At 38.0% G+C, this 15,242-nt stretch overlaps 2 protein-coding genes across 2 annotated transcripts in view; both read right to left on the bottom strand.

Moving 5' to 3' along the window:
- SCP2 (sterol carrier protein 2) overlaps positions 1 to 15,242 on the bottom strand; it is a 281,976-nt gene that overhangs the window by 94,606 nt on the left and 172,128 nt on the right. The window lies entirely within an intron of this gene.
- The window catches only part of LOC139164148 (protein zyg-11 homolog B), a 36,205-nt gene that overhangs the window by 2,287 nt on the left and 18,676 nt on the right, over positions 1 to 15,242 (bottom strand). The window contains exons 5-13 of the mRNA XM_070745878.1: positions 14,253 to 14,429; positions 11,790 to 11,854; positions 10,375 to 10,474; positions 10,208 to 10,258; positions 7,919 to 8,080; positions 6,143 to 6,190; positions 5,039 to 5,236; positions 4,897 to 4,949; positions 1,490 to 1,587 (exon numbers count right to left, since the gene is read on the bottom strand). Coding sequence (XP_070601979.1) covers positions 1,490 to 1,587; positions 4,897 to 4,949; positions 5,039 to 5,236; positions 6,143 to 6,190; positions 7,919 to 8,080; positions 10,208 to 10,258; positions 10,375 to 10,474; positions 11,790 to 11,854; positions 14,253 to 14,429 — 952 coding nt within the window. The remainder of the gene's footprint in view (positions 1 to 1,489; positions 1,588 to 4,896; positions 4,950 to 5,038; positions 5,237 to 6,142; positions 6,191 to 7,918; positions 8,081 to 10,207; positions 10,259 to 10,374; positions 10,475 to 11,789; positions 11,855 to 14,252; positions 14,430 to 15,242) is intronic.

The following is a 15,242-nucleotide window of genomic DNA, read 5'->3' as shown; positions in this document are numbered from 1 at the left end:
CCAGGCTTGGGTTCATTAGATCTTCCCCCCTGACCAACGAGTGTTTTAGTGTGTTTCATGGAGTGAATGGTAATGTTTTAAATTATATTACAACTTATAGGTTTTTTAATTACATTAATTGGATCCAGATGTATTCTTATGCTTTCTTTGATGTGATGTGAGCCACCCTGAGTCTTCGGAGAAGGGCGGCATACAAATCGAATAAAATAAATAAATAAATAAATAAATAAATAAATAAATAAATAAATAAATAAAATTAAATAAAATAAAATTAAATAAATAAATAGAATGAATGAATGAATGAATGAATGAATGAATGAATGAATGAATGAATATATAAGAAAGATTACATAGTATGTACAAATAAGTACTTCTACATCCCAAGATTTTAAAGCAGGGGTGTCAAGCTGGAATTTTTTGAAGGTTGAATCAGCATTGTAGTTCTCCAGAAGCCAAGAGGGGGGGAGACATGATAAATGACTCCTGCAGCATCCTGCCGGCCAAAATGGGGCATGTGGGGGGCACAACCTGTTTTTGGCCTGGGAAGCTTCCTACAGCACCCTGCCAACCAAAACAGTCTGCACCGTTTTGGCTGGCAGGGTGCCGCAGAAAGCTGAAAATGGGGCAGGGGCAGACGGCCCCGTGCCCCATTTTGGCTGACAGATGCACCACGGGCCAGTCCTTTGCTATTTCCAGGCTGGCCCCACTGGCGAGATTTAAGCACCCCGTGGGCCAGATCCAGCCCATGGACCTTGAGCTTGGGACTCCTGCTTTAAAGAATATTAAAGGAATAAATTCAGCAAAGAGCAAAGCCAGAAAGCTCAGCCAACTATCTTACCTACCTGTAGCATTATTTATAAAGGCATTTTAAAAACAGGATAGAGATTGACATTGGTGGTAAGCAAATTTTATATCAATTTTATATTGATATTTTTTATATTGAGGTTTTTCCCCCCCAGCCCCCAGAAGTACTCTGCAAGTCTCCCAAACCTGCTGCATGCCATTTTTTGCTAAAACAGGCCCATTTTCCACCCATTTTTGGATAAAGTGGAGCACGCAGAGGGTTTGGTAGGTCTGCAGAGTGCTCCTGGGGGCAGGGAGGACAAAACCTCTTTTTTTTTTTACTTACCTGTTTAAAATCTTGGTGTGTCTTATAGTCCGAAAAATACTGTATCTTATTACATTTGTTAGACATAGACTGACTTATCAGTTGAGCAAAAGACCAAGCTAGATCTGTTTACAAGTTCAAAATGCCACCCACTGCATCATCATCTGCTAAAATCAAAAACATTTATAATTTACCTACTCACTTAGCTTGCCTTTTAACTGTGACAGAATTTCTACAACATCATTTCCATTCTCTATTTCCGCAAAAATTATTTCAAATCTGTGTTGCTAGATATCACAAGAATTATCTAGTGCCTACTAATTACTCTCATGTTGAAAGAATTGCTTAATATAAAGAAGCTTTTTCTTGGTCAATACATACGGTTTTTGCTGCAAACATGCTGCATGGCCCATACAGCCCAGAGCTGCACCCCAGGAGTCATGAAGCAACCAAGCAAGGGGAAAAAGGGGTTGAATGACCTATTCAATGAAGGGAAAAAGGAAAAATCCATCATTTTGAGATTTTGCTTGTGAGTACAGCATTTACACACATATACAGTGGTACCTCTACTTACGAACTAAATTCTTTCAGTGACCAGGTTCTTAAGTAGAAAAGTTTGTAAGAAGAAGCAATTTTTCCCATAAGAATCAATGTAAAAGCAAATAATGTGTGCAATTGGGGAAACCACAGGGAGGGTGGAGGCTGTTTCCTCCCAGGAGATTCCTAAAGAAGCCCCATGGAGGCTTCTCCCCGCCTTTTCCGGCCCTGTTTCTTCCTAGAAATGCCCCACTGAGGCTTCTCCCTGCCTTTTCCGGTTACAGTTTCGGAGGATCAGGTTTGTAAGTGGAAAATGGCTCTTGAGAAGAGGCAAAAAAATCTTGAACACCTGGTTCTTATCTCAAAAGGTTCGTAAGTAGAGGCGTTCTTAGGTAGAAGTACCACTGTACATTGTTTGGTCCTTTCAAGTCACTCTTGATTCCGGGATACTACATGGTCAAGTCCATGCTGCTCCGTTGCATCATTTTCAGAAGTGATTTGTCATTTCTTCCTAGAGCTGATAGGATACAGCTGAAACACCACTATAAAAGAGCCGGGGTGGTGCAGCAGGTAGAGTGCTGTACTGCAGGCCACTGAAGCTGACTGTAGATCTGTAGGTCAGTGGTTCAAATCTCATCACCGGCTCAACTTGACTCAGCCTTCCATTCTTACAAGGTGGGTAAAATGAGGACCTGGATTGTGGGGGCAATATGCTGGCTCTGTTAAAAAGTGCTATTGCTAACATGTTGTTAGCCGCCCTGAGTCTAAAGAGAAGGGCAGCATTAAAAATTGAATAAATAAAATAAATAAAAGGATATATCATGACAATACAGGCTCCTCATTAGTGGAATACAAGCCATTCCTAACAGGAAACCATGGCACTCGGCAAGCCCTACAGATTTTCTGTGTGCTAGAATGTGTGGGGAAGAAGGTAAAAGTCATCTAAATTTTTCATAATTGGGAGAGGTTTGGATAGAAAATGATAATTAGACCATAGATGGCAAACCTGTGGCATGCAGAGCCCTCTCTGTGGGCATGTGAACCGTTACCCCAGCTCAGATCCACCGCCCATGTGCACTTGCCTCCCACTGGCCATCTGGCTTTTGGGTCTCTGCCGTGCATACATAGGAGTGCAGCACATGTCAGAGACATGCGTGCATGGGGGGACGAATGTGCAGCAGGGTTGTGCGTGCATGCACAGGTGGGAAAGGGGTGCTAAATCTGCACTTCTATTCTACTAGTTTTTCTCATCATTCCTATCATCCTTTTCCTCCCACTTAGGACTATATGACTGTAACTTGTTGCTTGTATCCTAAGATTTTTATTAATATTGATTGTTTCTTCATTGCTTATTTGACCCCTATGACAATCATTAAGTGTTGTACATAGAAACATAGAAGACTGACGGCAGAAAAAGACCTCATGGTCCATCTAGTCTGCCCTTATACTATTTCCTGTATTTTATCTTAGGATGGATATATATTTATCCCAGGCATGTTTAAATTCAGTTACTGTGGATTTACCAACATCTGCTGGAAGTTTGTTCCAAGGATCTACTACTCTTTCAATAAAATAATATTTTCTCATGTTGCTTTTGATCTTTCCCCCAACTAACTTCAGATTGTGTCCCCTTGTTCTTGTGTTCACTTTCCTATTAAAAACACTTCCCTCCTGAACCTTATTTAACCCTTTAACATATTTAAATGTTTTGATCATGTCCCCCCTTTTCCTTCTGTCCTCCAGACTATACAGATTGAGTTCATGAAGTCTTTCCTGATACGTTTTATGCTTAAGACCTTCCATCATTTTTGTAGCCCTTCTTTGGACCCGTTCAATTTTGTCAATATCTTCTTGTAGGTGAGGTCTCCAGAACTGAACACAGTATTCCAAATGTGGGATCACAATCTCCCTCTTCCTGCTTGTTATACCTCTAGCTATGCAGCCAAGCATCCTACTTGCTTTTCCTATCGCCCGACCACCCATTTTGAGACTGTCAGAAATCACTACCCCTAAATCCTTCTCTTGTGAAGTTTTTGTACCACATGATTCTTGACAAAGGTATCTTTTTCTTTTATGTACACTGAGAGCATATGCACCAAGACAAATTCCTTGTGTGTCCAATCACACTTGGCCAATAAAATTCTATTCTATTCTATTCTATGCTATTCTATGCTATGCTATGTTTGGGGTCACATGCATGCACCAGATGGGGGAGCGTGGGGGGCAATGGGGGTGGAGCACACAAAGGCAGGGGTTGCGAATTACCGCCACTCTCAGTGCGATGCGCATGAAGCTCTGTGTCTCCAGCATGCGTGCGCATGTCCCAGTGAGATTTTGCTTCTGCGCATGCGCAGGAGGCGAAATCTCGCGAGTTGACGTGCGCGAGAGATATTTCAATGATTTTTTTTTTTGCTTCCGTGGATGCGCAGAAGCAAAAACTTGCCAAAATCTCTCTTGTGCGTTCCCTCGCGAGATTTTGCTTCCTGTGCATGTGCAGAAGCAAAATCTCCCTGGAGCATGCACACACGCCGGAGACACGGAGCTGCCTGCGCAACTGTATTTTCACTACCAGTACACAGTGTGCCCGTACCTGGCTAGGAAACCGATACTGGGCATGTGCATGAGTGGGAAGATGGCACGTGGGGAGGGGGATTTGTATACGCATTGCATTATGAGTATGTGTGTGCACGCTTTCGGCACGCAGCAACAAAAAGGTTAGCCATCACTGCAATAGAAACACAACACCCAGAAATGGCGCTCCGATCATGTAACAGCTACTTATTTATTCATACCAAATCTGCCCCCATCTGAAGGTTTCAACCTGTTTTATTACTGGAGTTGAATAGACTAAACATGCATGAAAATACATCTTTTGGATCAGTTTTAATTCGAAAACTACTTCGGTTTTCTTTGTTAGCAGCAGTATGAATGGCTTGAGCAGATTTAAAATGAATGATAAATCAATGATGAGTCCACTGAGCACATTACAATGTGGCAGGTCAACATAGCAAGCCAATAAATGTATACTAAGAATATCTCACTAAATTCAATAGATTTATTCATTTATAGGTATGCAGGTTATAATCTAAAATGCCTTTCAATTATACCTTGGAAAATCAGAAATGTAATTTTGTCATGACAGGCAGACTATACATACTACTGGAACAAATAGTCTTATGTGCAGCAAATTAACTATCAATACTAAGTTGCACTAATATTTTTTGTATAGTTTATGTCAAATCCGTAGTTACCTGTATGCCACCATTTCACATTCTGGTGTAGGCCAATTCAAAATGGCAGAATGCTATAAAAACAAAGAAAGAAATGTTATTGTAAAGGTTTACAATGTAACTCAGAGAAAAAGGAAGAAACATTTTTCTGTCACATCTATACCAATTCATCAAGGAGTGAGGCTCTCTGGTTGTGACTTAACGTCCAGGCTTGTTCTCCTCGGGATATTAAATGAGCGATAATCCCAGCTGCAAAGTAACTGACTTCCACCTCCACACTGTGCAACAACTTGCTGATGTGGTCTATGAAGTCTTCCCACATTAGCTCAGAATGGAGTTCTTTAACCTCTGCAATATTGTTCTAAGTTTTAAAAAAAGAGGAAGAAATTTTAGTATAAACAGTCCTAACTAATTAAGATGTTTTTCCAGATCGTTCTGAAAAACTACTACTGCAGACATGGCTTTTGACTTTCTGTCCTACTTCTTATTTTTTTCCCATTTTTTTTATTTTATATCAACAAACATACAAACAACATTAAACATTTATACTTATCTATAGACATAATAATTAATATTTTACCATTCTGGTTTTTTTACCTTATATTTCCTTAATACTAATTCCTTTTCTTATTTTTTTTCTATCCAGTTATACAGTTTCTCCCACACTCTGTAGTAGTTCTTATTTTGTTTATCCTGTAATTCATACGTTAATTTACTTAATTTAGCGCAGTTTAACATTTTCTTGATCACCATCTCTTCATTTGGTGTCTTTTCTTGTTTCCAATTTTGTGCGAATGCCAATCTTGCTGATGTTAGTATGTGTGTTATTAAATAATAGTCTTCTTTGCTGTGTTGACCTCTGATTATTCCTAATAAATACATTTCTGTCCTACTTCTTGGAACAGTTTTCTCTAAATATAGGTCATTGAATTGGGCATGCTGATTGAATTCCAATCTACTGCATTGCATTTTGGGGACAATGGGTTGGAGAAGACTGTCCTCAAAGCCTGCCCTGATATTGATGGAAATAGAAGGCTAGTCTAGGTTAATCTATTGATTGAGTCAACAGTTGTATTCTAATGCTAACGCTTAAACTGAAATAAATAAGAGATTGTGAAGGATCAAAGTAGGTCTGACTGGCCCCAAAGTTAATAGAATGGAATTAAAAACAATGTATTCGAAGTACAGTAGTGAAGAAGATAATAGGAAAAACATATATTGCCGACATCCAGGTTAAAAAACAACAACACTGTTCTTTTCATCTTACCAAAAGACCAAGAACTTTCTGTTGGATAGAAGACTCTGAAGGAAAAGACTGTAAATTAAAAGAATGGACAACCATTAGTAAGTGCCAATATTTTGCTAATATTGGATAGCAGAGAAGTCTACAAAATTAAGTAATTATTTTGGCAGTACAGGATCAACTTCTACTGCTTGAGCTACTGTGGCCTAGAGGTGGAGCTCTTGCCTGACCATCAGGAGGTCGTGAGTTCAATCCTAGGTGGAGGCAGATGTAGGGCCTCCTGCTTGGGCAGAGGGTTGGACTAGATGACCTGCAAGATGACCCTTCCAACTCTGTTAATAATACGTTAAACTTTCAGGCACTGCTATCCAAAGCAGGAGGATTGAGAAAGGACTTTTTAATTCTTTCAACAAGAGGCAGCTCACATGGTTTTGTGAGTTGAGATGAGAGATGACTCAAGGTGTCTAAGGACAATTTTAGTTATAGGTAGTCCTCGACTTACAACAGTTCATTTAGTGACCAAAGTTATAACAGCAATGAAAAAAGTAACTAATGACTATTTCTCACTCTTATGACCATTGCAACACACTCCATGGTCATATGATCAAAATTCAGATGCTTGGCAACTGACTCATATTTAATAGGGTTGCATGTTCGGGAGTTACATGATCAGCTTTTGCAACCTTCTGACAAGCAAAGTCAATGGGGAAGCCAGATTGGCTTAACGATTGGTGGGGCTGCAGGGGAGGGCCTTCTCTGTGGTGGCCCCGGCTCCCTGGAAGCAACTTTCTGCCGCACAAATCCCAGCAACCAGTTAGGTCCCACAGAGTTGGCTTTCTCCAGGTCCCGTCGACTAAACAATGTCGGCTGGCGGAACCCAGGGGAAGAGCCTTCTCTGTGGCGGCCCTGATCCTCTGGAACCAGCTCCCCCCAGATATTAGGATTGCGCCCACCCTCCTTGCCTTTCGTAAACTTCTTAAGACCCACCTCTGCCGTCAGGCATGGGGGAATTGAGACATCTTCCCCAGGCCTATATAATTTGTGTATGGTATATTGTGTGTATGTTTTTTTAATTATGGATTTTTTAGTTTTAAAATATTAGATTTGTATTTTACATTGTATTTACTATTGCTGTGAGCCGCCCCGAGTCTACGGAGAGGGGTGGCATACAAATTTAATAAATAATAATAATAATAATAATAATAATAATAATAATAATAATAACAACAACAACAACAACAACAACTACCCCTTGAGGCGCGTACCAACCCTACACCCCATTCTACTGCCTTTCTGAAGAGCCTTGAAAACCTGGGGACCGTGAGTAATTGACACTTCTTGATTCTGGCCCCAAAATGATATGAATTGGGATGCATGACATGGTGTGACTGCATGAATGAGATGTTAATATTGTTTTTATATTGTTATAATCGTTGTATTGTTTAGTATTTTTATTGTTGTAAGCTGCCCTGAGTCCTTCAGGAATGGGCAACATACAAATTTAAACAAACTAACAACCCTGTTACTAATTCAACATAATAATAGAGCCAAAAAAGCTCGTAAAATGGGACAAAATTCACTTAACAACTGTCTTGCTTAGCAGCAACATTTTCTGCTCAACAGTGGTCATAGGTCAAGGACTACCTGTAATTGGTTTGAGGACTGCTGCTTGTGAAAATTAGAAGCCTATCACAAGTATACAGCATGACTTCAAAATTACAAAGTTGATTGTCTCCATAAGGAAACTGAAGTAAGCAGATACAATAACAGCTATACAGACATATATCTTTCAGTTCTCACCTCCAAAACTTTCATGAAGAGTTCCAGCCCTTGATTTTCAATAAAGTGCTGACACGTGGTTGGAGACTCATCAGTGAGATTCCAAAGTGCACTCAGCGTAAACTTAAGTGTAGTGTCCACTACGTTCTGGTTTGTTTTTTGCTTCACAATTTGAAGAAGTTGCTGCCGGAAGGAGAGGAATAAAGTAATTGATATTGTGTAAGTCACTCATTTCAAATCTCTGATGTTTAATGGCATAAGAGTCACAATGAGAACATTTCTTTAAACCCACTCCTGCCATAGTCTAAAAATAGTGTTTTTAAAACTTGGCAAATTTAAATCACGTGGACTTTAACTCATGCTGGCTGGGGAATTCTGAGAGTCAAGTTTGGAAAATACCAGTGTTAAAAAAAAAGAAAGGTTCCTTTTCCCTCATTTTTCAAGTAAAAGAACAGGGGGTGTTTGCTAATTTCTCTTCCATATACGGTGATGCCTCATCTTACAAACGCCCCGTCATACAAACTTTTCGAGATACAAACCGAGAGGTTAAGATTTTTTTGCCTCTTCTTACAAACTATTTTCACCTTACAAACCCACCACCGCCGCTGGGATGCCCCGCCTCCGGACTTCCGTTGCCAGCAAAACACCCGTTTTTGCACTGCTGGGATTCCCCTGAGGCTCCCCTCCATGGGAAACCCCACTTCCGGACTTCCATGTTTTTGTGATGCTACAGGGGAATCCCAGCAGGGTAATCCCAGCAGCGCAAAAATGGGCACTTTGCTGGCAATGGAAGTCCGGAGGTGGGGTTTCCCATGGAGGGGAGCCTCAGTGAAATCGCAGCATCGCAAAAACACAGAGGTCCGGAGATGGGGTTTCGAGGACTTTGGTGTTTTTGCAATGCTGCGATTTCACTGAGGCTCCCCTCGCTGGGAAACCCCACCTCCAGACTTCCATTGCCAGCGAAGCGCTAGTTTTTGCAATGCTGGGATTCCCCTGCAGCATCGCCAAAACACAGAAGTCCAGAGGTGGGGTTTCTCATGAAGGGGAGCCTCAGGGGAATCCCAGCAGCGCAAAAACAGGCGCTTCGGCTGGCAAAAGGGGTGAATTTTGGGCTTGCACACATTAATCGCTTTACCATTGATTCCTATGGGAAACATTATTTCATCTTACAAACTTTTCACTTTAAGAACCTCATCCCGGAACCAATTAAGTTTGCAAGACAAGGTATCACTGTACATTATATATTGCCATAAGATTTCTCCCAATGTCACTTTTCTCCCAAACAGACTTTCTTCAGCAAATGTGCTTAAAGGACAATGTCAGAAAAAGAATGGACAAAAAGATATAAAGAAAAACTCTCCAGTTTATTTATTTATTAAATGTGTAATAGGACAATTTCAAATGAGTCCTAGGCTATATGGTTCAAAAAAGCAAATGATGGAGAAAGAAGTGGAAAAATGTAAAAGTTAGACAGCATCTTATGACCAGAAATCAGTCTTCTCAAGCATCTATTTTATTTTGTCCTAAAATTAAACCACTCTCAACTTTATAAATAATTAGGCAAGGAGTGTTGCACTCGTATATAGTACCAACGAGGAACATTGCTAAAGTATCTTTTATTGCAATTTGCCAAGAGAGTTTTGATTACAGTATGTATTTAAAATGAATAAAGATCTCCAACAAATAAAATCAAATAGATTTCTTTCCTCTCTTGAATTTGAAGCAGTAACATTAATAATAATAATAATAATAATAATAATAATAATAATAATAATAATTTATTAGATTTGTATGCCGCCCCTTTCCGAGGACTCAATATCTGGGGGGAAGGGGGCATGATAGTTGTGTAAGCCAAAGTAACCAGATTTAATAATTAAATCAGAAGTAATCAATGTGTTGTACTTCATGATTCTTAACAAATGTATCTTTTCTTTTATAAGAGCATACGTGCCAATGACTAATTCCTTGTGTGTCTAATCACACTTGGCCAATAAAGAATTCTATTCTATGCTGTTCTATTCAAAAAAACTATTCAAGAAGAGGAACATTGAGCATTTTCACTTAACACTGTTACAGAGACTGAGTTCATACATTATTGAGGTAAAACATGATTTTGAAGGCACAGTTTGTTTATTTATGGATTATGGAAGGCACATCAGATTTATTTATTTATAGAATTTATAAGCTGTATAAAGCATTTATAATAGTTTGTATAACATCCCATCCCAAATAAATAAACCACATTCTTCTGTTATGTCAGCTCAGTCAATATTTGCATTTCAGTCATTTCAAATTGTTCTAATTGCTTACCCTGACAATGAAGAGCTCTGCCCCAAGCTGAGCTGTTTGTTCTGTTGAAAGCTTTAAGTAACAAAGAAGACAAACAAACAAGAAAAAACAAACACAGAGAAATGTCAGATCACTGTTGGTCAGGCTTGGAAATTAAGGCTAAAATGGCAAAGCACCAACTCTCACACCTTTGCAGCAAGAATGGAAATAATAGCCACTGCCATCCTCTGCATGTTTTGATCTTCATGATTACATAGCCACTGCATGACAAGTTTAGCTGCTTCAAACCTGGGGGGGATAAAAAACACAGGCAGAAGATTAACAAATCTTGAGAAGGAGCTAATAAAAACTCTAGCTACCACATTTCAGCCCAAAGGAATATAGTACAACAGAACTGTAATAAAACCTTCAGTTGATGTCAGCTACTTAACGAGAGCAAAACAATTTCTACTTCTTGACAAGGTTAAGAGTGGTCAGCCACTTTGGGCCAGTAATATTTGGTCTGTCCATTTTTTATTGTCAAGATCTAGATTTTAGTACTATGCTATAGATGCCAGTTCATCACTGGCCGATAATTCCAGGATGAACTTTCACTATCCTGCAACACAACATGCATTCATGCACATACTCAGAGCATTGTTTATAAAAGAGGTTGTATTAGGTCCAAACAGTAGCAAACCAAAATCATTGAAGCACAGCCAAGAGGTTATTCAATGTCTGTAACTACACTGCTCAAAAAAATAAAGGGAACACTTAAGCAACAGAATATAACTTCAAGTAAAGTAAACGTCTATGAAATCAAACTGTCCACTTAGGAAGCAATACTGATTGACAATCAGTTTCACATGATGTTGTGCAAATGGAATAGCTTTGCAAATGAAATATTCAATGAGCATATTTCACTTATTCAGATCTAGGATGTGTTATTTGAGTGTCCCCTTTATTTTTTTGAGCAGTATATTAGAAAACATAGGCAGCACCTTCTGGTTTCCAAGTCTTTTTTCACCAATGCAATAGGTTCCTTTGCAAATTATCAGTTTATTTATTTACCTGATATTAGGACTAGACTTAGTACCTTGAACTGCTTGAATATGCAACATTTAAAAATACAATACAATACAATATCAACTTTATTTGATTAGTCAATCGACCATATCAAAGCGAGAAAAAGGACCACATCGGTCATCAAAAACTGTGACTGGTTGAAATACAATAAAATTGGCTAAAATAGAGGGAATTTGAATAAATAATAATAAGTTAAAATGCAGTATAATATGCTAAAATTGAGTAGTAAAACATGAGAATATAACTCGTGCAAAGGATTATATTAAACAAATCTAAGTTACTGATATAAAAATAATAAAGGAATAAATTATCAACTTCTGTCTTAATACATGCTTAGAAAAATGTTGGCATTTTAGGTAGGTAGATAAATAGTTGGATGGGTGGGCGGATGGACAAACATTGACAGACAGAAAAATCTTCTATCCATTCACTATGAATAAGGATAATCATTTAAACTTATTCAATAGAGAGAAAGCATTTACATAGCAATCTTAAAATTTCTTTCCCTCGCTTCACAATTTGAAAAATAAAAACAAACCTGTTAAATGGAACATCCTGAAGTATCCTATCACTGCACAAAGATAAAAGACAGTTCTTTTGCAGCTGTAAGAGAGAGGGAAAACACAGCAAAAAATTTTATATCTAGGACAGGATTTTATTTCTCCTAAAATGAATCTTTAAACATATTGCTAACTTGACGTTTTCTCTAATGAGTTGATATTATAATTATTTTGAAATAAAACTATAACAATATAGTATAAGATCATTATTTTGAAATAAAACTGAACAACAACCAATATAAATGTGCATATGTACATTATTCATAAATATATATATATATATGAATATTTTATTTGTATTTTCTATACCTACATTTAGGATGCTTATAAATATTCATCTATGGCAACATATATTGTGATATTTACAAATAAGATATAGGGTAAAAGTGTGTTTCAAGGAACAAAGCATTAAAATAGGCTTAACAGAAGGAAAAGAAAATATTCGGTTTCCTTTATAGGGTAAATTGAATTTATTTTAGAGTTTAAAAATTGAGCCCTATTTGGTAAGACACACTAAACCTAATCTACTTGCAGCTACTACAGTCTCTTCTAAGCAATCACCATAAGAATGATTTTGACAATTCTAATTTCTAATTGTTATTGCCTACAACTTTCCATCTCATTTGACTCTGGGCAAAGGATAATTCAAACTACTGTATAGCTTATTAGCCCTTTTATTTCTACAAACCATACAGTACATAGGAGTGGCCAAAGTTTAGGGTTTGGATGAAAGTTAACTTTGTGGTTAATATTAAAGAGAGGTTTTTGACTTATTAAAGTTCTTGATGAAGAATAGAAGATATGTGAATCCACAGGAACAGGGGATAGTTAAGCATTGCAACAGAAAAGGATGAAGGTGGAAGTTCTACTTCAAGGTGCCCTTAAAGCCTTCAATGATAAGAATTATCAAAAATTGGCAGGCAGCCTCATGCCGTTTTGGGACAGGATGTAAATAAAAACGAATGGTAAACGAAAGTTTAAACACAGAGTTTTTTAGAAAAAAAAACTTCAAAAAGGCTTACCCATCTTCCTATTAAAAAACCTGTTGGGAAATTAAAGCCTTCCCTACATCCTGTACGTCCCCTCTAAAAATGTCAAGTGAGATTCCAAGTCATGAAAAAGTTGTCTACTTCTGGTATGGTGCATACTTTGCAATATTTAGAGTATTCTCCATTGAATGCTAATTTTTAAAATGCTTCTGTTTTATGATACATGCAGTGATGGGTTCTTATGAGCACAGTGATAGGTTCTTATGAGCACGCAGAACCAGTAGAAAAATTTTGAATTTTTTTCTTTTTTTCCCTTCTGGGCTCTGGGTATGTTTTTGCTATCACAATAAATGAGGTTGAATGTGTATAATTTTAGAAGAGCTATGTATGTGTGTGTGTGTATACATGCATTTATATAGTAGATAATGTATATTTTTGTATGCGTGGGTGTAATATGTATGTCCACATATGGCATATATACATAGAATAAATAGTATATTTTGGATGTTGTAGGGAGAGGCCAGTCACCCTAACCATAAGCCAAACCCTTGACGTGAGTGACGTCAAGTTGGCCACCTTTAAGCCAATCACATGACCTTTAAGGCACGTCCAGTCACAAGATCGTCAAGCCACTCCCACCAGGTTACATGACTGGCAAGCCACACCCACAAAATAAGCCACGCCCACAGGGTGGTAGTAAAAAAAATTTGTAGCTCAGCTCCAACGAGCATGTGTGTGCCAGCCAGCTGATTTTAATTAATGTCCAATCAACGTTATCAAACGCCTTTTTTGCATCTAAAAATACCCATGACATTTGTCTTTCTGGATGTTGTTCGTAAAATTCTAATGTATTAATAATCGTTCTTAAGTTATTTTTTATTTTTCTACCCGGTAGGAAGCCATTTTGATCTTCATATATTATTTATTTTTAATTTTTTTAATTTTTTAAAAATGTATTTATTTTGTCCAATACATAATACATATAGAAGAGAATAGACATGAAGTAATATATATAAAGAAAATATATAAAAATAGAGGAGAAGATATATGAAAGGAAGAAAATATATATGATATATGAGATAAAGGAAAGACAATTGGACAGGGGACGAAAGGCACACTAGTGCACTTATGTATGAAAATCTTTGTTTAAGATTTTTTTTAAGTCTTGGGAAACATGCCATTTCCGGCCTCTCGGGGGGTGGGGACAGCTATTTTCGCCCTCCCCAGGCATTGAATTATGGGTGTGGGCACTCACGTATACACCATAGCACACTTGCAAGCTATTTCGGCACCCGAGGGAAAAAAGGTTTGCCATCACTGATCTAATCTAAGAATTGATGTCGAAGGATGTTTTTTTAAAAAATCAGTACACTGATTCTGCATTTGAAATGCTAAGTCTATTAATTCAAAAATAAAAACAACTTTTAAAAAGAAAGAAAGAAAAAGTCTTACTTGTTGGTGGTTGGGGAAATGCTCCATGGCTTTAAGGAGTAAGTGGGTAACGTCTGCTAGGAGCCTAACTGGCATGCCCGCAGCTAAATCTTGTTTTGTCAGGTTAAACACACAGGCACTTGCTGCTAATTGCACAGGCAAATTCAGAGGATGATTTCTCATGCCAACAACTACAAGCTGGAAGGAATGATCAAGAGAGGAAACTGTGAGCTGGCTTATCATCTACAATGAAAACAGCTACCCTATCGAAATCAGAATTAGTTTAGCATTTCTAAAGTTCTTTAAAACAGGGGTCCCCAACCTTTTGGACCTCAGGGACCACAAATGTCATACTTTTAAATCCCGCCACCAAATTCATAATTTTAAGTCCTGCAGACCACTAATGTGATTTTTTAAAGATAAATACATTTGTAAAAGAACTTCCATTTTATTAATATGAAATCCACTATTCAACATTACAAAATTATAAATGCTTATTTAATCATAACAAAATCTTTAAAGGTTGTTTAATTGTAACAAAATTATTAAGGGTAGTATAATTATTACAAAATAATTGAAGCTTATTTAACGGTGGTTTGCTGATGTTGTTGGGAAAGTCAGTCCCATATTTCAGAGCTGTAGCTGTAGTTCCTTCCCTCCTCTTCCTTTCTTTTCCTTTCCTTTCCTTTCTTCCTCAATTGCTCTCGGCCACATCTGGCCCCTGTGCGCAGGTCACCAATCTGTGGTCCATGGAGATTGATGGTCCACGAGAACATTTTGGTGGTCCGTGGAGAAATCTTGTCCCCTGGGTCAGATGTGGCCGAGAGCAATTGAGGAAGAAAGGAAAAAGGAAAGGAAAGGAAAGGAAGAGGAGGGAAGGAAGGAAGGAGCTACAGCTCTGAAATATGGGACTGACTTTCCCAACAACAACTAACTGGTAGGTATCTTACACTCCAATTCACAGACGTACCTTGATCATTTCCATGTAGGAAACTAGCCAACTTTTTCTTT

The sequence above is a fragment of the Erythrolamprus reginae genome, chromosome 3, assembly GCF_031021105.1.
Source record: "Erythrolamprus reginae isolate rEryReg1 chromosome 3, rEryReg1.hap1, whole genome shotgun sequence".
In the NCBI taxonomy this organism is placed as follows: domain Eukaryota; kingdom Metazoa; phylum Chordata; class Lepidosauria; order Squamata; family Dipsadidae; genus Erythrolamprus; species Erythrolamprus reginae.
Note: the sequence above shows the minus strand (reverse complement) of the source record. Positions and strands in the feature narration are given on the sequence as shown.